Raw genomic sequence first — 24,357 nt, 5'->3', positions numbered from 1 at the left:
GAAGAGACCTGCCTGAGATGGCCTGCCAGTTAGGTTTAAGGGTGAGACAGACTCAGCTGTTCTTTACAATTCCACTTTCATCTGCACACAAAAATGTTCATTCTTCAAAGAACTCTGTGCTTAATTTAGGCCCCTATGTTGAGCATAACTGGTTGGGTGAAGGATTGATCCAACATCTATGGTTATCTCTACAGGGCAATAGCACAGAGACTCCTGAAAATCTCTGTAAATTAATAACAAGGATCATGATTTTGTAGCTGTGTGGAAAGTCTAAAGATCATCTTATTAAATTCTTTAATCAACTCTGTACCATAGATTTTGTCAATCGCATCATATAGACACAGACACAAGAACTCAGGCAGAAACACTAAGTGTCTCATAGTACTGGTAAAACTTGGACAAGCGGGCTTCTGATTCCATGTCCAGCACTCTTGTAATTCACTGCATCTGTCTGAATATAGCCTATGTTCTGTCTAGAATATCCTCGAACGGAATCTGAATGGGAAAACAGCTTTGCCCTGAAGATGTTTCTCTTCCAGTTTGTCAATTTAAACAGTTCCATCTTTTACATCGCTTTCTTTTTGGGAAGGTAAGTTAACTGTATACACATTAGTTTTGCAGATAAAAAATATTGTCAATGGTTCCATTGCCAGTTAGTTAACAGAGGTGGCAGATTCCTGTCCCCTCTCTTGGAAGACTGTGCTCGTCAGTCTTCACATGTGTTCTCACTCACATGACTTTTGGCACCACTTCCAATTAAAGTTGGCACAAAAAAATAAACGTATGTGCCATACTTGAGTCGAATTATTCATCAGTGCTGGTTTTGTTAAAGAAGTAATTAATTTTTGTGTAACCCTGATTTACAAATCTTTAGTTTGGAATTGCATAACAATGAGTTACAGTTCCTTAGTTTGAAAACCTCTTCTGCCCATCATTTTAATGTTTTTATTCCATCTTTGCCGCAAAATATTTTTAAAAAGAAGCACATTAAACTAATGACTCTGCCTTGCCATTTGCCTGACACTCTATCCAGTGACATGGAAACATATTGAGCCAAACAATTCAGCACATTATTGCCATGTTCATTCATTAGGTCAACAAGACATTAAAACTCTACACGTGAGAGTGGAAAATGTTTATCCAGTCCGTTTGTCAGTACTTTCTTGATACGTTAATGTTGAATTCGGGTATTACTTTTTTCCTTTTTAAGTCAGGAACTCCGATGCTATTTAAGCATAGGAAAACTGAACAGCCTGGGGACAAATTGCACCAGTGAATATTTATGTCTACCCACAGATGCACTCTTGTGATGCGTTAGTAGATGTTCTTTAGTCTTCCCCATTTAAATGCTAATGAAACATAATGCCTTTTTACAGATTTGTAGGCCACCCAGGAAAATACAATAAACTTTTTGACCGATGGAGGCTGGAGGAAGTAAGTAACTTTGGGAGGGTGGGTGAGGAGGATTTCCATGAACATGAACCAGTGGGAGGAAGGGGCTGCGGAAAGAAGGCCAAGTTCAGGAAAGTTCATGCGTGTGGAAGATTTGTTGTTGGTAGTGAAGAATCCTTTTGGGCTCAGAAAGAGAGCAAATGCATCTTTTATAAAAGGGGGTGAAATGAAAGGTTTAAACCCAAGATTCTTACCTTAGCTTTTTTGTCTATCATACCCATTGCTCTCCTTCTCAAAACCCAGGAATTTAGCTCCAGTAATTTTCCTCCTTTGGGAAATTATTATTATCTGTTGAGCGGACTTTCAAACTTTTAAATATGTCAGGTTTCCCTTTAAGAAGAAGAACTTTAGTCCAAAATAAATCTTACTTTAAACACCAGCATAAAATGTACGGTTATAACACAATGAGCACAACCCCTGGATGGTGGCTGGCAGGCTAGAAATTGTTGCTAATATTTGTCAATACTCTGGCCACATCAACCTAAGTATTATTCTATTGACCAAAGACAGACTAAGGTCTTTCATAATCCTGGGGCTACCAGGCAGTCCCCAAATCCAACTTCAGTTTTCTTTCATGGCCCAGAGTTCTGACTATATCTACTAAAAGGCTGATTACCTACCCAGTTTGGTACCCAAGGCTTGATTTGTTCCAAGAGGCTGCAGGTGGAGTTAGCAAGGGTAGAGTGGGAACAGAGTAGTTATAGCCAGGAAGATCTGCAAATTGATGCCATTTTAGGGACTGTTGCCACCAATAATTTTGTTTAATTATATGTTCATATTCGTGATTAAGAAATTATTGAAAGTCATAATTCATCTTGGAAAGTCCCAGAAAAACAAATATAATATTGGGAATGTTTCCTAACCATTCTAAACGTATTCCATAATATGTATGAGATATGTGGTGGCCATGTTTTCCAACAAAAGAGTATTTTTTTTTAAAAGCAGTGAAATGAACAATGTGGATTTGTGATATACCCTAGAAATCTTAAAAGTATAGATACAAGAAGTAGACATGATGGAAGATAATAATGTGACTCTCTTATACAAGAAAAATGTATTGACAGGTACTCTATGCCAGTCTCTGCTTGGCAATATAAAATGTGCAAATAAAGCCCTTTTCATCCTTGGACAACGTTAACAGTCTTGAAGAATAGAGCATAACCATAAAACATAACAAGTATCTTGAATTTGAAGTCTGACAATCTGCATTCTAATTCCATTTAGATACATGATCTAATATCTATAAATCTCAGTTTTTGTTTTGCAAACTGGTGATAAGAATAGAATTATCAAAAATAATGGTGACTCATGAGTTAAATTACATTGTTCATGTAAAATAACATACAATAATGGTAGCCATCATTGAAAAATTTTTAAGTACTACCATTTATTTTAGAACACGTATGAATTGGCTATCCTGGACTTGTGAATTTCATACTATATCTATATAACATCTCACATTGACATTTCATGTAAATTCAACATGAAAAAGTTTTTAGTAATAGTTAACACTTATTGAGTGCTTATTACTTGTGTACGCACTCCAGCAATTGTTTCTAAGTGTTGTATGTATATTAATATATTTAATCCTCAAAAGAATTCTATTATTAAACCCATATAACAGATGAGGAAACAAGGACATAGATGTACATTGCCTACAATTACAGATGTAATTTGCCAAACATTACAGAAATATACCTAATACAGTCATTATTTAAAATTGGCCGTGTAGCTTTGGAGCCTGTGCTCTGAACACTGTGCTTTCCAGTCACTGTTGGGATAGCATGTAGGCAAAACTGAAGACATAAAGAAAATTTCTTCTGTTGAGAGATTGCTGTCTGATTGCCTGGCTCACACTTCTAAGTTGGATTGAGAGTAAACACATTAAAGTAGGCAAAATGAAGGAACATGGATATCAGCATCTGATAGTCCTGTCTGTCAGTTAGCTTCCTCGTCTACAGAGTGGGAATACCAAAACCCACCATGTCAGGTTCTCACAAGGAGTGAATGAGAAAAATATATGAAAGCATCCAGCTTTGGCTTGTCAGTGGTCATATGATTTTGAAAGGTGTAGCTGGAATGAATGCTTAGATCTTCTGCACACTCATTCATTCTCTTTCACACATTCTAAGTATGGGCTTTTTTTTTGCCAACTGAATTGTGAGATATTAAAGTACTGGCTTTAACTCAAGAGTGTCGTATGTGAACAGGGAAGACTCACAAAAACTGTTGGCTCCCTTTCTTTTGCCTGCAAATCATAAAGTCATCAAGGCTCAATTTCAACAAAATTGTAAACGTCTTTCAGCTTCCTATTTTGGCCTACCTTTTGTGGGGAGTGATCCAGTCACTTGGTCCTATGATCATCTTTTTCCAGTCCTACATAATAGTGTGCTTGTGCTAAACCCACACTTCAAGACAACAAACACACTGGCAAATAGAAATCATCCTTAGCGTGATGTGAAATAGCAGTGGTTGAGAGTGTCAGGGACAAGGCTTTCATTCCCACAGCGCCAGTCAACATTTCATGACCTTGAGCAAGTCAATTTGCCTCTGAGTCTCTCTACAAAATTGAAGAACTTTAGCTTGCATCTGTGATCTATGATCAGTCCCTGTAGCTTAGTAACTGTTCTGCCTCAGATGTTCTAATGAACTCATTTGTCAGACATATGTGGCAAAGTTCCGGGGGTCTTAAATTCATCTTAGAAAAAGGAGCATGCTTGGGTAAGAGAATTTAGACCTCTCCACACAATAAGCATGACTGCTAGCAAACCCTTTCTCTGGCTCAGATTAGGGAATCTTACATTACTGGGCTGGAACAGGAAAAGTAGGCTCTTTGGATCTTAATTATGCATTTCCTTTGAAGTCCCACTTGTACCAATTTGATATAAATAGAAACTGGATCAAAGCTATAGAGAAGACTATCATCCTGATGAGCAGGACATGAACCCATTTCTGAAGAGACAGACCCACGCTTTTCCACCCAAATATCTTTGACATAGCAACGTTTTCAAGCAAAATACATTAGCTGCAATTTTTATTAGAAACCCACACCATTTTTGTTGGTGTGGGTTTCGAATAACAACTTATTGAAAATCTAAAAAAGAAGCAGGAGAGCCCAGAGGAGGAAAAACAGAGATCACAATGAAGACTATTTTGAGACATGCATTTATCACTTAGAGACACACTATAACATATATAGATACTTCTTACCTAGGAAGTAGAGTTTGACCTTCTTACCCTCATGGACTGAGCTAGACTTAATGTCTCTTTTTCAGAAAGTAGAAGGGAGAAAGAGAAAAACAAGTAACTTTCTCATGGAAAAACCTGGAAAACACTACATTAACCAAGTGATAAAGGTCAGCATCACCAGTGATGTCATGTGGCTCTCACGTAGCCCTGGAATGACATGAGGAAAATGGCACTTCGCTTTTGTGATTGGTCTCCCCCAAATACATAACCTCAATCCAAACATGAGAAAGACATCAGACAAAATTAGATTGGAGCACATTCCACAGGATAGTCATTCAGCAATCCTCAAAACTGTCCAAGTTATGAAAAACGGAGAAAATTTCAGACCAGAGGAGATGGGAGATGTGAAAAATAAATGCAATGGGGTCTGTTGAGTTGGATCTTGGAGCAGAGAGGGGAAAACTGGTGAATTCCAAGTAGCCTAGGGTTGAGTTAATCACAATGCACTTATGTCGGTTTCTTAGCTCTGTCAAATATACCATGGTAATGGAAAGAGCAATAGCTAGAATTGGATGAGGAATATATGGGAATTCTTTGTACTAGTTTTGCAAATTCTCTATAATCTAAAATTGTGCATTAGAATTATTTTTCTATTACTTGGTTGTTAATGGCTATATGGTACTCTAGCATTCACTAAATGTGGTCATGCCTAACAGAGCTTGGCAGATAGTAAGGGCTCATTAAAGTTGTTTTTGTCTTTATGTTTCTTATTATTCTGATAAATATTCCATTATAGTTACTTTAAAAATTCCCATCATGTGCCCTCATACACTGTACATAGTTTTCCTTGTTTTTATCTTCTTTATACATTCAGATAGTGAGACACAGCTTTAGACTTTGCTGTACAACTTAAAGGTGAGGATGCTTAAGCCCACAGAGAAGAAGAGCTCTCTCATTATCTCTCTTATCTTCTGTTTCAGTGTCATCCTAGTGGCTGTTTGATAGACCTCTGCCTCCAGATGGGTGTTATTATGTTTTTGAAGCAAATATGGAACAACTTCATGGAACTGGGATACCCGTAAGCACGTTATTTTTAAATGTTCCTTATAAAGCGTAACAAAGAAGAGAGATGGCAGCAGTGTGAAGAACGTTTAAGAATTTGGGCTTGGCAGGCAGATCAATGAGGGTTCAGTTTCCACTTTCCTCCTTACTAAATGTGACACGATGTGTAAGTTAAACCTCTCTGACCCTGTTTTCACATCCCTAAGAAGATATCAACAGTATGTGTATCTCAAGAACAGCTTTAAGGATTAAAGGGGGAAATGGATGTAGAGTAACCGTTCAATGCATTGAAGACACTTGTTGCTGTTTTTAAAACATTATTTACAAAAACGGTTCTAGACAATGAAAATTGTTTTCTGGTTTCTTTTGGCTATCAGAAGACCAAGTTTGTTGTTTAACACTTTGAGTCTCCACCCCTCCTAAGAGAATAAAGCAAAGATAAAATTGTAGATGGGAGGTTTTCTGCTTTTTCTTACAACCAAAAAAAGAAAGAAAGATCATTAGAGCAGTACAGAATTGATTGTGGTAATATCAGAACAATAACATTCTATTCTGTGCTTTTAGGTAAGTTTCAACTATCTATGAAATGCTGACAGACGTGCTGAATGCCCACTTTCACATGTATTAAAATATAATTTCCTTTAAAATTCAGCAAAATACAAGGTGTTTTAAAGAACATGGTATTGAATCTTTGGGGTCTAACCAATCAAAGGTTAAAACATGACTATTTTGAGTAATTTTCTGATTGCTGGGGAAGAACTGGTTAGTTGGTTGATAATATTAATAGTTTGGGATTAGACATCAAACTATATACTGATTTTTTTTGTTTTTATTGTAGGCCTACACATTTTATCAGGATGTTTCTGAACACAGACCTGGGGGTTGGACAAGTGATATTAACCTTGAAATCTGTCATAAAGTACTGTGTTAGATTACAGGCAGTTTTAGAGCATGGACGATGTAATTACCCAAACCTCGTTCAAATTTTTTCTCTGTTCCTTGCTAAATTTGCTTAAAATTTATTTGACCTCTCTGAGACATTTTGTTTTCATTTGTAAAATAAGGAATTTATAAAGGTTAAATGAGGTGACCTCAGGGTTTTTAAACCTTCATTATAAATGGCAGAACCTTTTTTGTGAAGAGATTTTATACAGATCCTCAATGCTGAAAACAGATGAAAACAAATCTCTTCTAAATGAAGATAGAATAGAGGATGGTGGATTGAGGACCCCAGTTCATTTGCTGTATTCCTTTCTATACTTGGCTCACCTCTTTGAAACAGAGTTTGGGTAGCACTGTTTGGAGGTACCTGAGGAAATTAAGTGCCAGGTATTTAGCATAGAATCCTAACATGACGTGGGCCCTTCCTAAGTACCATCAAGATGATATGGTAGGCATGGCAGTGTTAACAATATTCTATTGGTTATTGTTACCAGTGGGCTACTGCACAAGCTCTGCACTCTAGACAGCAGCCTGGATCACGTATGTCAAATCCTAAGAACACCATGGCAAGGGATATCCTGTTGGTGTTTCTCAACAGCTAGGCAAAGTCTGGTGAAGAAAATTTAGCAAGAGTGGACCAATCATTAAAGCAACACACTTTTAAATTGCGATTCTCTATCTTCAAGTAAAACTTCAAGCAGAAGAAAAATAAATATAATAGAAAGAAGCAGACCTGACTCAATTCCAGTCTCCAGCCCCTTTCTCATTTTCCTGAGGCTGCAGAGGCAGCCCCCATGGATGAAGCACTGCCTGTTTTGGTCTAACTGTGGTTGGTCTTCCAACTGCCACATAAGGTCAGGTTCATGAGTCAAACTGGGGTTGCGCGCTATTCGTTGAGTCCTGTGAGAATCACCTCATCCAAGAAGTAATTTTCAATGGACTCTTAAATAATTCATCACTCAGATGTCTGTGACATATTTCTGAGTCACATAATTTGAAGATTGTTCCTGGGCTAGTTGCTGCCTTCCCATGTCTGAGAAGTGGACTCATGGTTGTAGATCCATTGCCTGGCAATTACTGTTCACTATAACAGCAGAATATAATCACTAATATTTAAACTCCTCATGTTTAAATACTCAGAGAGGTGAAGAGACTTGCTATATAAAACACAGCTAATAACGTTGCAGGATCAGAACCAACACCTAGGTCTCTTGAAACTCTTTCTAGGGCTTAGTTATTTTATGTAGTACATTATCTTACTCATATTTAGAAAGCACTGTTCAGAAAATCTTAGGTAGTTAGCAGTGAAGGGCTTAGGCCTAATCACAAGAGACAACATGGAAGTGCAAGTATTTATGTAGGTGGGAATGGGAGAAGGAATCGCAGAAATACATGTCTGTCTAGTCATAATCAAGGAGCCTCTTAGTGTATGAGGAATGAATTCCTAGGTGATTATGTAGATGTTTATAGGGCCTAAGAGAGTTCTGGAAGGCTGTGGTCTATTCTCCAGTGCTAAACTTTTTTCAAAAGTAGATTTAAACATTAAGAAAAAATGTTTTAAACTTTTAAAACTTTTTTTAAACTTGAGACCAAATACATCCAGTTCCCGGGAATGCTTAATATAGTCCAAAGGTAGTTGGTGTTCCTTATTTCTTAAAACACTAAAAGTTGTTCGCCCTTCAGTAAGAGCTCAGAGCCTTTGATCTGCTGCATGCTATAGGTTGATCCAGAATTGGTGGTCACGACACAAAATCAAGCGGGGAATACATGATACTTCCATACCTCAGTGGGAAAATGACTGGAATCTGCAACCTATGAACCTTCACGGACTGATGGATGAGTACTTGGAAATGGGTAAGGCCAACTAAAATCTGTGGGACTACACCTTAAGCTCACATGTTTTATCCTCTGAAAGCAATGACATTTGACCAAAATGACAGTTTTGCTCACAGTGGAGCATGTGAGAACATAAAGTCTTTTGAAGAAACAATTTGATGAAACAAAATAAAACAACAAATTTCTATGCTAAGAACTGTACCATCCCACCCAAATAAAACAATAACTATTTTTCACAATAATTCTTTGCACACACCTAATCTGGGTCTTAACTTCTTCAAGAGTCTCATTTATATTAAGAAAATAAGAATTCCCATTCTGACTACTAGAATCACGGGTGTTGCCTTGACATTTGCTTGTCTCTGATCTTCAGTTTTCTCATCTATAAGAAGAGAGGACAAGATTAGGTTTCTTGGGTTCCTTTCAGAACCGAGCATTTCCTTCTTTGCTGTCACTGCCACTGCCTGCAGTCACAGCCTCCTCCTCCTCTTCCTTCTCCTTCATCTTCCTCCTTTTTCCTTTATCTCCTCCTCCTCCTATTCCTCTTCTTCCTTTCTCCTCCTTCTTCTCCTTTCTCTTCTCCTTCTCTTGTTCCTCCTTCTCCTTCTTTTTATTCTTTCCCCTTCCTTTATGCTGCATTATGTAGAGGTAAAAAGCACATCAACTTTCAATCCATTCAGATCTGGGTTTGGATGCAGGTTTTAACGTTTTCTAGCTATCTACCCTTTAGCAAGTTTAATTAACACATATGAGTGAAAATTTTCTGAACTATAAAATGAAATGAGCATATTTACTTTGTGGCAATAGCAAAAGGGTTAAAGACAAACTGTGGAAAGTACTTTATTTAGCACAAAGGAAGCATATAATACAGCGTAGTGGTCACATTATTAATTCTCTGATGCTTTTTTACAGTTTTGCAATTTGGTTTTACCACCATATTTGTTGCGGCGTTTCCTCTGGCTCCCCTTTTGGCTTTGTTAAACAATATCATTGAAATCAGACTAGATGCATACAAATTTGTCACCCAGTGGCGGAGGCCATTGCCAGCTCGAGCAACAGACATAGGTAAGATTCAAAAGTTAAATAGATTTTGCATTCTAATGTCGTTTGAATGTGTCCCTCAAATTTTATATGCAGAAACTTAGCCACCAAGATCATATTAACAGGTTAAACCTTTAAGAGATTATTAAGTCATGAGAGCATAACCTTCATGGATAAGATTAGAACTCTAATAAAAGGGCTTGAGGGAATGGGTTCATTCTCTCACTCTCCTGCCATGTGAGTACGTGGCATTCATCTCCTTTTTACCCTTCCACCTTCTGCTATGTGAGGACAGTGTTTGTCTCCTCTGGAAGATGTAGTCACAAGGCATCTTGAAAGCAGGGAAAGAGGTCATCTCCAGACATTGAATGTGCTGGTGTCTTGATCTTGGACTTTCTAGCCTTCAAATCAGTGAGAAATTTCTGTTCTTTGTGAATTACCCACTCTGAGGTGTTTTGTTATAGCAGCACAAATAGACTAAGATAGCATGACTTGATCTTACATAGCATCATGGCTGCCTTCCAACATAACAAAACTAAATGGTTTTAGTTAACAAAGAATGAAATGAACACTAACTTAGTTGAAAGTAGGTTCATATTAAAAACGCTATTTTATAAACTTGTTTGCAACTAAAAAGAAACTCATATATATTTTACATGTTAATAGACATATCTTTGCTTCTTTCTGTATAATTGCTGCACAATTTTCTATTAAATGTGTATGGTATCTTTTTAAAAATCCATACTCTTACTAGAGACATTCACATTGCTTCTGTACCTTGCTATTATAAACAACAGAGGTGACCGTATTCATGCATGCTTAATTGTTTCCTCAGGATCAAGTTCTAGTGTAGTGTTCTGTTCAAAGAGCATGCACATTAAAATTTCTAATAAACAATTTGGCAACATGTCCTCCAAAAATATTATGCCAATTTACACACCCACAATAAGTGCATAAATATATGTTTTCTCATTTACTCAACAGCTCCAGGTATAATAAGGATTTTTAAATTGTTGTTCTATCTTTGACAATCTGAAAAGGAAAAAAATATACTGTTATATTTACTTTCACTTTTATACCTATGTGATTAGATATATTTATATTTCTTCTATACTAATTGTGTTTATACCTTTTAGACATTATGTCTGATTTGGCAATGTTTTCATATTGGGAGTATCAATCACATATTTATAAAAGTTTTTAATGCTTTGACATTTTAAGAATGTCAAAATGTTTTCAATTTATTCACTTTATGACAAATAAGATATTAAAATTTATATATAATCAAATGAATTACAGTTGTTACCATTTGTGGTATTCTTAGAAAGACCCTTTAGAACTAATAATTTGTCACCTATTGTATTCATTGTTGTTGCTTTAGGGAAGTGCATATTTTTCTATTTTTGTTTATTGTTTGTTGGCATTGTAGAATTTTATTTAAATTGTTGAATCATTTGAAGTTTCTTATTAATGAATTGAGTTCCACCTTTTTTTCTAATGATTAATCAAGTTTTCCAAGCCATTTATTAAATAATTCAACTTCTAAAATAATTCTATCTTTGAGCTTTTTTGAATTATTTGTTGCTTTATGATAAATTCTTCATAAACTTAAGTGTATTTCTAGAATCTATTTTTCCCATTGATCTAACTATTTATCCTGCACACAGCTTTAATAAATTGGAGATTTCTAATAGAATGTCCAATATCAGACTACTTTCTCTGTAGTGTGTGTTGGTAGAAGTGGAATTTTCTGGCTAATACTATGAGGTTACTTTTTTAGTCAATTTTACCCATTTACATATTCCACCATCACCAGAGTCTGTTTAAAATATACTAATCTGTAAAGGTTGGATATTATAGAATTTGAGTTTCTGTTTTTGAGGCAATTGAAATTATTGCTGTCCTTTAACTTTTGGATATTCATTGATTTCAACATTTTAAAATATAAGAACATTAAATGAAATCTAAAATATAAGTCAAAAAACTTCCATTCCAACAGTTAATAATCTTTTCTGCCTTTACATTTCTTTCTGCCACAGGGAATCAGTGCTATCAAGTTAGCATGTACCCTTTGTTAATGTTTTTTTTTTACTCATAGAAACATACAAAAGTATATTTCTACACATATGTAAAACTGTACATTTTTTTAATGAATATCCTCCAACTCAAAACATATTGTCCTAGTTTTTTAAGTACAAAGTAATATTTATAATATGGATATGCAATAAGTTTTATTCTCATTTATTTTCCCCACTACAAGCAGAAATAAATATATAGTTATGAACATATAGACATAGATATATATTATGTATCACATATTAACCTATGTATGTGTTTGTGTACAATGTATCTGTGGTATATACATCCTAATAAGTAGACATATTAGACTAAAATGTATGTATACTTTAATTTTAGAAGGTATATTAATTGCCAAAAATATTGTAATAAGTCATACTTCCAACAACAATGTAAAAGAGTTTGTCCATAATCCCTACATAGGACCAGATTTTATAAAATTTTCAAAGGTAAGTCAACCTATGAGATTTAAGAAAATTGTATTTTTTGAATGGTATTTCCCTGAATACTAGTGGTTGAAACTTTTAACATAGTTATTGATTATTTTAAGTTCCAAAGCAGATTGCTCATTTGTATTCTGTGTCTATTTTTTCTCTTTGTGTATCTTATTAAAAGTCTAAGATCTTTTGTGTATTAGGCATATTAGCACTTTGTCTGTTTTTATAAAGCAAATATTTTCTCCCAGTATATTGTTTTTGATTGAATATTGTCTTTTACAAAAATAAATGTTTAATTTTGATGTACCCAAATACTGTTTTTTATGAATTCTGATTTCTTGTCTATGATCTCCTCCATCAGGTAAACTTTTGCATTCTTTTTAATTTGTATTTTTTTAATTGCAACCCAATGTTGCCACATTCTAAAGATTCTGAAATACCAGAGAAGCAAAGAAAACTGGCATGCTATTTAATCACCTTTCGCATTTTAGAGCATTTTTTCCAGAATGTATATTTTTTCTCGTCAATCTTTTTAAAGCTAGGTTTAGTCCTACTTGAAACATCAGTTTTGACTATAATCAATAGCATATTGATTATATATACTGTATAACTTTAAAGCTTTTTTGTGTGTTTAGGTAAGAAATGGAAAACATCAGTTAGGATTTTATATTTTCAGTTTAAAAAGATATTTGACAAAAAGAAAGGCAAACTCCATAGTCTATGTAGACATTTTAGAGTCCCAGAACCTTATAGAACTTAAAGGTTTTTTTTTTTTTTTTTTAACATATTATTTGTATTGTCTCAGCAAGTTTCTATATAGTAGGCTTTGAAATGTCTTGCACACTGGTGTCATGTCTCACAGTTACCGACATGCGTCAGGTCTGAGTGGCTTTTGAATTTGTAAATATTTCTATATGGAGTTCTTCCTTCTGTGGAAACAGCATATTCAATGGCTGTATTATCTAGAGTGAGATACTAAAGTAAGAAAGTAAATCATGAATAGAGCTGTGGTCCCCACATAAGTAACACATTTCCAAATGAAATTGATTAGAATGCAGTCATATTTATTATTTTTTTTATTCACCATCTTTAAACTTTTTCTTACCAGGTATCTGGCTTGGCATCCTTGAAGGAATTGGTATATTGGCTGTGATCACCAATGCATTTGTAATTGCTATTACTTCTGATTACATCCCACGTTTTGTCTATGAATACAAATATGGCCCTTGTGCAAATCATGTGGAACCAAGTGAAAAGTAAGATTGAAATTTACATGTCATTGACATATTTTATGTTTGTAATTACAATGGGAACATATTGGGAAGTTTTGTTCTATGGTCATTAAGAGTAATGTTTCTGCGCATTGCATTTATAACGTGTTTATTAGATGAAATCAAGCAAGGTAAGAAAGGGCAACAGTGTTTTTACAGCAAGTAATTTTAGAGTCACTGTTTTTACTTGGAAATGCATCACTGGTATCAAAATGTTAAAAATGATAATATATTTGGAAATCAAATTTTAGAACTGGAGGATATCTTAGAAATCATTCAATAGAATCTTCTTACTGTATAAATGGGGAAAATGTAACCTACCCTGGTTAATCAAATTTCTAACAGTTTGTAGGGAGATGCAGAACATGAAGGACTGTCAGCTCTATAACTAGAGATCATCAAAAGGAATTTACAGCTAGAGTTTTTAAGAATGCAGATAATGTTGCCTTAGTCCTCAGGTATCTTCTGTTAAAATTTAAGCTCACTTCAGAGCAGAGTTTCTCAAAACCTCTGCACTACTGACATCTATCTATCCGCATAATGCTATCTTTGGTGGGGGGAGGGGTGCAAGGGGCCCTGTTGTGTAGTAAAGGATGTTTATCAGCATCCTTGGCCTTTACTCAGTAGCTAACAATAGCAATGTCCCTATTTCCCAAGTTGAGACCATCAAAAATATCTCCAGATATTGCCATGTGTCTCTTGGTGGACAAAATCACCCAACTTAGAACTACTTCTTTAGGTGATATGGGATTTTTTTCAGCTCTTTCTTAATAAAAGAAAGTACTGAGGGGAAATGCCAAAAGGCACTGGATTTAGGGGACAGGGAGGAACTGGAAGCATTTTTAAAAAGAGCTGTAGCTGGAAATCAGCCTTAGAGTAATAAGAGAGAGTGGTGATAGAAAAAGCTGCCTTTCTTTCTTCCTTCGGGAACAGCTTTGGATACACGGCTGATCTGGGTGCAGGGCAGGTGCCACCCAGGTTGAGAATTGATTTAAGATGTCAACAGTTAACATCACGAGCTGATGTTTTCCCAGATCACTGAAATGCCTTTCTGAACAGAAGTGACTCAGTCTTCAAGATAGGAAATAAAAGCACGGGTATTACCTCATTTTACATTTTGGAGTCCCTTCAAGGGATTTTTAACTTAAAGTCAGACACCTTAAGTTCCTAATCTGGGTCTAGTTGGTTCATAACAAAAAGTACTTGCTTATAGCCCTCATGATTAAGAAATGGTGCCTGAGATAATAACTTATGAACTTTCAAACACAATGTCAATATAAGGTGGTTTTAGTTTTAATGGTAAAAAAGAAAACATTCTGTTTCATAATTCAAAACAGTCTAGAAGCAGATTTTAAGGGTTTAAAATATGTAGGCTTAGCTGGGCTTGGTGGCTCACACCTGTAATCCCAGCACTTTGGGAGGCGGAGGCGATAGGATTGCCTGAGCCCAGAGGTTCGTGACCAGACTGGCAACATGAGAAGACCTGGTTTCTACAATAAGTCAAAAAATTAGCTGGGCATGGTGGCGTGATCCTGTAGTTCCACCTACTAGGAAGGTCGAGGTGGAAGGATCGCCTGAGACCAGCAGGTCAAGGTTGCAGTGGCCGTTAGCGTGACACTGCACTCCAGCCTAGGTGATAGAGCGAGATTCCTGCCCAAAAAACCAAAACCAAAACAACAATAACAAAAAAACACAGGCTTGTTTGTCCACCCACCTCCTTAGAGGTGGGAATGATTGTCCTTACTGCCATCTAGTGGCCTGTGAACGTGAGATTGGCTGGTACCCTGTTTACATTTTAGGACCTGCTTTTCCTGGAGATAGTGTCCCACCCCTTTCCCATAGTCAGTGCTTAGGAATGTAGACGAATTTCAAGCAAAGATATGGAAGGTTTATGTAACATTAACACCATACTTTCAGAGGGGCACCCTGTTGTTTGATTTCTTTCCAGATATACTTAGCAGCTAAATTGGGATGGATTCATTCAGATTGGATATTTTCAGAGTTAGGTGGCAGAAAGACAAGACGGCAGTGCAGGAGAAGGATATTGGCAAGAAAGTAGTTGAAATGATGAATCATGGGGTCTAGTAGGGGCAAGGAAGGGAGTGAAGCCAGTGTGGCACTCTAGTTAAGATTTCAAGGCTTAGAATGAGATTGATGTGTGCTTGAACCCAGATTCTAACAACTATTTTTTCCTGGGTCAGTGGTTCTCAAATCTCCTTGTGCAGTCCATAAGGTCAATACTATTTTGGTAACAATACAAAGACATTATTTGCCTTTGTCACATATTGACATTTGCCATATGGCACAGTAACAATGGTGGCTAAAATTTCTGGTTGCTTTGTATAACCCAAGACAGTGGCACCAAATTCAGCAATCAGCAATGATCGTATACCTGACCGCTATTTAACCACCACCACAACCAAAAAAAAAAGTCAATGAGAAATTCTCTCTGTCCTCAATGCAGCAGTTATAATTATTAATTCAATAAAATCCCCACCCTTGGATAAATGCCTCTTCAAAAGTCTACTATTGACAGAAAGAGACGTGTGTGTAAACCATTTCTGCTGCATCCCAAGGTATGAAGGGAATCTCAAAGAAAAACACTTGTGCGATTCTTTGAGCTTCAAAATTGAGCAAACTTTCCAACATGAAATAATAATTTCCAGACAAACTATAATTTTAGACTTGGATATTTAGTCAACTATCTTACAGAATGCACAGAACCAGACTGTTATTTTAAAGAAAGTAATTGATAATATTTGTTGCCAATGATAAAGTTCAAGCTTTGAAGAAAAATTAGAATTTTGGATAATTTTTGTCCTCCACTGTGAGCTTGAAAGCGTCCTAGTATTTACAGATTTTTGTTTTCAGTTAAAAAACAAATGGTGATATTAACAATTATGACTTTTCCATAGTCTATAGCAAAAATGTGTCAACATTTGTAAGATCTACAAAGTCCTGGGAACATATTTTCCAAATGACCCATATTTGTTGTTACAAAATCATGTATAGATAAAATATGAATTTAAAGTGTGAGATAGACCTATGAATTTTATGGGACAGCACGACAATTTCATTGATATTGTTTAAGAAATCACATTGTAACTAAACTTTAAGAAAGTATCACATATAGAGGTTTGGTGGAATGTCAATGAAAAATATCCACAGTTGTCTGAAATGCTATTGAAATTCTCTTTTCAATGACTGATACATGTAAGGCCAGATTTTCTACTTACTCTTCAACCAAAACAACATATTGCAACCAATTTAATATAAAACCAGATGTAAGGATCTAGCTGTCAGTCAGGCTTGGCGGCTCAGCCTGTAATCCCCCGCCTTTGGGAGGCTGAGGTGAGTGGATTGCCTGAGCCCGCGGGTTCGAGACCCGCCTGGGTAACGAGACCTCATCTCTACAATAAAAAAAATAAAAAAAAAAAAATCAGCCAGGCATGGTAGCTCATGCCTGTAATTTCGGCTACTTGGAAGGCTGAGGCGGAAGGATCGCCGGAGCCCAGCAGGTCGAGGCTGCGGTGGCCGGGAGCGGCCACTGCACTCCAGTCTGGGCGACAAAGTGAGACTCCAACTCAAAAAAAAAAAAAAGAATCTAGCTGTCTTCTCTGTTAAAACAGACATTAAAGGGATTTGCAAGCAAGCAAAACAATGTCATTTTTCTCACTACATTTTTTTCTTTTGGAAAGTATAGCATTTTAAAAAGATGTAATCTATAGTAAAGAGTTTGGTAGTTTTTAAAAATAATAAGTACAAACTTTCTAAATTTCTCAGTTTTAATTTTTGATGTATTAAAATATCAATAGATGCACCCTGTTAAAAAAAATTTCAGATTTTTAATAATTTTTAAAAACACAAAGGAGTCCTGCCTAAGGTTAAAATTTTTGAGAATTATAAGCTTAGAGCAGTTACTTAGTCTCTCTGACGCTTAATTTCTTAATCTTTATGATGGCGATCATAATATATATGCTTTAAGGTTGTTGTAAAACTTAAAACTGACTCCAAAAATTTATCTACCTAAAACTCTAAACCATTGATCGTAATAACTAATTCTTGTCCTACTCATCTTTTTCAGATTTATACCCAGCTATATAGTATTTGTGGTATTATCCTAAGTAGTATTTCTCTAAATTTTAGTTTCTGTTTATTTGTGGCTGGTATATAGAAATAGTTGTTTTCTATATTGACCCTGTAACTATCTGGTGATTGTGCTAAATTCACTCATTAATTCAATGGTTTGTCGATTATACATAATGTTGCAGTATGTGAATAATGACAGATTTATATATTCTTTATCCCTATGTTAGTTCCAGTTATATATTTTTCTTCTTTATGCATGGACTATGTTGACTAGAAATGATGACAATGGACTGTTTTGTTCCTGACCTCGGGAGGAACAGTCCAACATATTTAGAATTTCACTGTTAAATGATATTAGCCATATATTTTTATGTAGATATTCTTTATCAAGTTTTTTAATTTGTTGAGTGGTGTTTATTGTGAATAGCAGTTGAATTTTTATCAAATATTTGTTTCCTTATTAATGTGATCATATGTTTTCTTATTCCATTAGTGTACAAAATTTTATTGATTGGTTTTTTTAAATTTTTATTTTAAAGATGTGGAGGCCTGTGGAGATTTTAAACTTATCTTTTTGCCCCACACTGCCTCAAAACTTTGGCCACATGTCAGTGGCAGGTCCACCTCTTCCAGCAGGACTTTTCCCTTTCCAGAAGATTTCATTTGCCTTTTGGAAACTTCTAGCTTATCCCTGCTCCCACCCTCAGCTCTCCAGCCTACCCAAGAACTTAGCAAATTCTCATGAGAAAAACATCCAGGCATTTGGGGCTACTCAGGTCTCCAATCTGTCACTTCAATCACATACAGTTGACAAAACTCATTGTTTCTTCTATTCCCCTGTAGAGGCCCTCTATCTTGTGGAGTCTAATGCTCAGTATTCACCCAGATTTGACAAGCAAATGCCTCAAGGAGAAAGAAGAAAATAGTGATTGCCAATTTACCTAGAAAGGAATTTTTCTCTCCCTGGAGCATTCATTCCTCTACTTCGTGTTTACACACCTCTGCAATGTCTTCAAAAACATGGTTTTTATTACTGTAGGAGTGTTGAATAAGTATAGCCCATATGGAAGATTTACTCCATTTTCATTTTCATCACACTTCTCGCCTTTTAACGTTCTATACAATTTACTTATTAATTATTTTTATGGTGTGTCTACCCCCATCCCCTGCTAGAAGGCAAGTTCCAAAGTGTGTGGAATTTTTTCCCTGTTTTCACTGTTGAATACCAAGTATCGAGAATTTTTCTAACAGTCTGTAGATCCTCAATAAATATATATTAAATAAATTAATAAATCAATAATAAATAATGTTTATTAGCTGACTACTTGATTGTAATTAAATAGTATATATGTACGTATGCCTAGAAAACATATATGTATAGAGTTGGAATGCATATAAAGTAATTAACAGACTGTCTAATGCATAGAAACCACTTAACACACATAAACCAGATGAAGGGGCAACGTAGGAACTACTGGGAGAAAATGGCGGAGCAAGAGTTGATCTTATTAATGGACAATTAGAGCTGTCATGAGAGTTAGAAAATGGAATAGAAGAGCTGAGTTGCTGAATTTTTATAGTTAGGATGAAAAGAATAATGTCGTTTATACAATTCTGTCGTTCGTCATGGAGGAATTGGACTAGATATTCGTGAACCTCTGAATCATATGAGATTTTTTCTTTTTCCTCGCAGCTGCTTAAAGGGATACGTCAACAACAGCCTCTCATTCTTTGACCTGAGTGAGCTTGGTATGGGAAAATCGGGCTATTGCAGGTACTTACTTGCAGGTATCCTTCCTGCCTGCTTTCAGCATTCCAACTTCTCCCCTCTGCGTGTTGATGTGCTCGCTTAAACTGCCGTTTTGGCTTTTTGGCAAATCAAGAAGCTTGGGGGCCTTCAAACATTGACATCTATGTGTCGTCCTCTTTGTTTTTGGGGTGTTCAGATACCGAGACTACAGAGGTCCCCCTTGGAGTTCCAGGCCCTACGAGTTCACCTTGCAGTACTGGCATATCCTTGCTGCTCGACTGGCCTTCATCATCGTGTTTGAGGTGAGTCACAAGCTGAGAAGGGGATGGCTGTAGCTAGATGCTTTTCCACGTGGCCTCTCAGTTGCCTCTTTGAAGTTAGCTCTTCACTGACTTCCCGCAAAGGACTTCAGTAGGTCCCAGTAAAGGGCTCAGGTACAAGGCAACCTTTCTCACAAGTGCAGAAAAGCAAGAACTGAATCACATAAGAATGGGTGTTAGTGGATATTTATACCAGAAAATCGGAGGGGGGAAACAACGCTGCCGCGCTGCCCAGTTTATCTGAAAACTCTTGAGACTTCTAATTGTGAGCCTTTCTTTAGTCAAGTTTAAGAAGGAAAGGATGGTTTTCATTATCTGGTAAAAGAACCCATATGTAGTCATCAGGATGGAAAAAGTGAGTCTCTGAGCAATCAACTTTAATTACAGTTGTGTGTGTGTGTGTGTGTGTGTGTGTGTGTGTGTGTGTGTAATCCAATGTCCAAAGGACATTGAATGATTTAATAAATTATGCCTGATAAAATTTTGATTGGAAAAGTGCATAGACTGGCAGTCTTTCCATCATCAGTCTTCCTTTTTCCCCCTCTCTCCTTCTTTCCAATAAACTCTGTTTTAAAACTTCAAAAAAAGTGCATAGACTTTGTACAAAATAGGTTATTTTTGATCCCTAAACCCCCTCTACACATCTCCCTCTATGGTTGTCCCCAGTGTCTATTATCTTCATTTTTGTGACCATTTTGCTCCCACCTTGAGTGAGAACTTGTCTTGAAAATTGTCTCAGAAACAGAAAACCAATCATCATCTATACTTCTAACTACAGGCATGTTGTCATTTGAGTTTTATTTCTATTTTTGATACAATACTTTTATCAGTTTATTTTAAAATATAATTAATATGTTTTTATTATGGAAGAATTATGTTATAGAGGTAAAGTATTTAAAGCAGTAATAATTATATGTGAATTTAATAGGGTAGAAATTATGAAAAACGCATGTGCTAAAATTTGGATCTAATCCCAGCATGACAGGAAGACTATATCCTGTGTGGTTTGTGCACATGCATCATGAATTTTCCCTGGTTATGATCTTTCTCTCTGTGTGTAACAGTTCATATCATAATACTGCATAATATGTAAGGATTTTACCAATATCAAGTTAAGATTCTCATTCAGTGATTATAAAGTGATAGCAGCATGTGGCAGCAAAAGAATGAAACAATTCTTTGTTTTCTCCTAATAATTATGTTATAGAAGGCAACAGTTGTAGTCTCAATATTGAAAATATGAGTATTCTAGATAATACATACTAAAGTATGATGCTTGATTTTTAAGACAAATACAACATATTTGTGATGATACTGTTTTATAATTAGCATTTCAGAATTTTTGAAAATTGTATTTTTCACTCTGAAATTTGCAGCACCTTGTTTTTGGGATTAAGTCATTCATCGCATACCTGATTCCAGATGTACCAAAGGGCCTACATGAACGAATACGACGGGAGAAATACTTAGTCCAAGAAATGATGTATGAGGCTGAACTAGAACATTTGCAACAACAACGGAGAAAAAGTGGCCAACCGGTTCACCACGAATGGCCTTAGTTGATAACTGTGACCCAGTAGGGGTGGTCCCATTAGTAGGAAGAAATGATGGCAACTTTGGATTCTAGGTGGGACCTAGGAGGAAGGCATGCTTGGCAAACCATGTGTACAATACGCTACTTGGAAATGTTTCGCAATCATCTCTGGAATTTGGAATATCCAGGATGCTAGGGAAGAAAAAATGACTCATGACTTAGAGAGATTGACATTGCAGGAAAGCAAGATCTGATGCTCAGCACCAGTCTCAGGAAGTTGTGTGCTTGTATACTTCTGCCTTCCATCAGTGACAGGGTCATAGGAACGGTGGTGGTGAGGGTGTTAGAGACTGATTCCCGTGTAATTGTTCACAAGACAGGCACGACTTAAAGTCTCACATGATCTTCACTTGTATACTAATCTGGCTTTGAAACTTTTGGTTGAGTTGAGATGCTCAAAGAATTGGCTTAAATCAGTGATTGCCTTTGCTGCCTGAACTCCATGTTCCTTCAGTTTACAGCTTGGTAGGAACCTCTCCTGTCCTCTTGCTGGGAGTGTGGATCTGGGCCACAGGGGATTTATGCTGCTTCACATCGACTATGCAGTTGAAGAGTTGCACATCACAGTTAGTAGTCAAACCAAAAATCTAAGATTCCAAAAAGAATGCCATTTGTTGAAATAATATTCTATTGCATCGGCTACTTCAAGTCTGCTGAATCACTGGTGGAGCCAGTTGCACTGCAATTCTTTTTTCTACTAAATGTCAGTAGAGCCACCTACTTATAAAATATGAATGGTTATTCTTACTCATCTAGAACTCAACTAATCCATACCTTACTGTGGAAGGCTGTTTTATAGTATATTTCATTTTTCCCTCTCTGAGTTACTACAACTCCCACAGGATATTAACTTGAATTGTTGTAAATATGTTGGTTTTCCTTGTACTTTTGCACCTTGACAGTACGTAGCACAAGTTCTAGTTTCTGCAGCTCTGACACCAGTTACCCAGTATGCTATCGTCATAGGTTTATTCAGGAAAACTGAAGCCAAATGCTGTGCAACACGTATGCTTTTTTCCAACAATGTGCGCTCTTACTCATGAACTAATGAAAACAATGCATGAATGTAAATCAATATTATTTGTAAAAGAAAAATGCCACTATTTTGTGTTTTCCTTTTTTTTCATCACTGAAGGGAGTTTTCTGTCATTATTTTTCATAGATTGATGTGATTTACTTTTGAAAACTCTCTATTAACAAAATCAAATTCATTGTAAAAGACACAATTTTGTTTTGTTGTGGAATTTCCTATTTCAGTGTCAACTTTTGGTCTATGAGTATGACTGTTCCATAGACTGATGAGGCAGGGATAATGGGGCACTCGATGAAGGAAAGTCCAGAGGAGGCATAAGCTGTGGGGGTGGGATGGGAAGAAAGAGAAGAGTTAAAGTAGGGAAATGTACGGTAGAAATCAAGGCATCTTTCCTTGCAAAACAAGGAAATCACATATACGCACCCATTCATACATACATAGGATGATGGTAAGGATTGTTATTTGTCCTATTAATTTTTTGTCCAATTAAGTAAAGCACAGTTATTTCCAAAATATAAAGGACCTGATCAAACACAATAAAAATAAAGCTCCTATGTATAGATGCTAGTGTTTCTTTAGTAAGAAAATTATAAAGTCTCTCTTACCAGAAAAATATTTTTCAAGTCTATCACCGAAAATGTTTTATTGATTTTTTCCTTCTCTCCCTCCAGGCAAAAGTGTATTGATTATAGTTGTTTCATTGTTTGTTTTTGTCAAGAATATTCACTTCCCTACTTGTCTTCTGGTTCTGAGCTAGGAGAAGAGCCTCAGACTCTGAACTTACCTCACATGCCCTCCCTGGTCATGTGACTCTTCCATTCATTTTTGCCCCTGCTTGTTTACAGCAACTAATTCCACTAACAAAACACAGGAGTTTTAAATTCCTCCATCTTTGTAACATCTGCATTTTCTTTTCTTTGTTGGATAAATGTATACACATACCTGAGTATAACTCTTCTTCATGCCTAGTAATGACATAAACAAACGTTTTTTCCAAACCGGGGACATAAGGCACAGACATTTGTTTAACGGTAGTGCAAAGAGTCATGATGACTGTGTCCTTGGGAATTATTCCCTTTCCACATTTTTATATAGCCCCATTAGAGTTTAAAATCATGGTGATTGGCTAGAGAGAAAAATATGATAGGATAAAAATATTTTAATAAAAAAATTGTATTACACTGATTTAGAAAATGTCTTCTCGGATATTTTTGAAACAGATGTGAAGAATAGGAAAAACAAAACATTATCTGAAATGTTTACTTTGTGATTCAGTGCAATAGAATCTAGCTATGCCTTCATGTTGACAGTAAAATGCTGACAGCCCCCTGTAATGTGTCAATTTTAGATCACTCTGTTTGAGTTGAGAGAAATGTTTTATATCATGGATTTTATATTGAATACAAATTGTTTCTCAAAGATTTATAGCACACACTATTCTCAGGAATTATGTATTACATGAATGCTGCTTATATATTTTCATATTCTAACTTGTTGTCTTTTCAGGCAAACAACTAATATATATGTGCATGCAGTCTGCCTTGACAAGTTGTTCTAGGCCGAGGAGCTTTCCCAGTACAATGTGTGGAAATCACTCTAGCTCATAGCTACAATTGTTTGTGATTGTCTGCGTCTGTGCACGCACTTATAAAATACCAAGTGACTGCATGACGAGATACAGTTTCTGAATGCTGCACATTCTTCCAAAATGACTCTTAGCACAATCTATTGTACGATGGAATGAATAGGAAACTTTTTCACTCAATAAATTATCATTTGATATGGTATTTTTATATTCTGTGCATTAAATTTAATTCTGCGGGTTTCTGAAATATTAAACTGGGATTTGTTGAGCATGTATGGGGAGTCAGACTGCTCATTCTTTAACTCTAAGAGGCTAAACAGTTTCCTATTCTTGCAGATCCTTACCCTAGCTCTTAAAAGTTTTGACTACTTATCTTCTACTAAGATCATTGTTATCTCGAAGCATGTACACATTAAAGTGCAGAGGGGATACCACACTGATCTTAATAATGCTTTGTGCTAGAAACAGATGGGAGAGGAAGCTTGATTCCTTCTTGTGGGGATAATAATACTTCCTTCACACACTGGCACTGCTTTTTTTTCCCCACACTTTCGCCAGCTCTATCAATCACCATCAACATCTTGAGAGAGGAATTTTAGCACAGATGTAGTGTATGCCAAGGAGGGAAGACATATAGGGACACCATGGTCAACTGTTAACAGGAGGCTACCAACTTGCTC

At 36.1% G+C, this 24,357-nt stretch overlaps 1 protein-coding gene across 2 annotated transcripts in view; it reads left to right on the top strand.

The window, feature by feature from the left end:
- The window catches only part of ANO3 (anoctamin 3), a 198,583-nt gene extending 174,633 nt beyond the window's left edge, over positions 1–23,950 (top strand). Inside the window, exons 18-26 of one of the 2 annotated variants that reach the window (XM_008056070.1) lie at positions 478–589; positions 1,377–1,434; positions 5,622–5,719; positions 8,366–8,499; positions 9,394–9,546; positions 13,144–13,291; positions 19,089–19,169; positions 19,342–19,447; positions 20,842–23,950. In XM_008056070.1, coding sequence (XP_008054261.1) covers positions 478–589; positions 1,377–1,434; positions 5,622–5,719; positions 8,366–8,499; positions 9,394–9,546; positions 13,144–13,291; positions 19,089–19,169; positions 19,342–19,447; positions 20,842–21,024 — 1,073 coding nt within the window. In that variant the 3' untranslated portion in view covers positions 21,025–23,950. The remainder of the gene's footprint in view (positions 1–477; positions 590–1,376; positions 1,435–5,621; positions 5,720–8,365; positions 8,500–9,393; positions 9,547–13,143; positions 13,292–19,088; positions 19,170–19,341; positions 19,448–20,841) is intronic. The other variant, XM_021711366.1, reaches the window with a different exon arrangement.
- Positions 23,951–24,357: the final 407 nt, after the last annotated feature.

Source organism: Carlito syrichta, unplaced genomic scaffold (assembly GCF_000164805.1).
Source record: "Carlito syrichta isolate Samal-C Ts95f unplaced genomic scaffold, Tarsius_syrichta-2.0.1 Scaffold302088, whole genome shotgun sequence".
Classification (NCBI taxonomy): Eukaryota; Metazoa; Chordata; class Mammalia; order Primates; family Tarsiidae; genus Carlito; species Carlito syrichta.
This window is presented reverse-complemented; position numbering and strand designations above follow the sequence as displayed.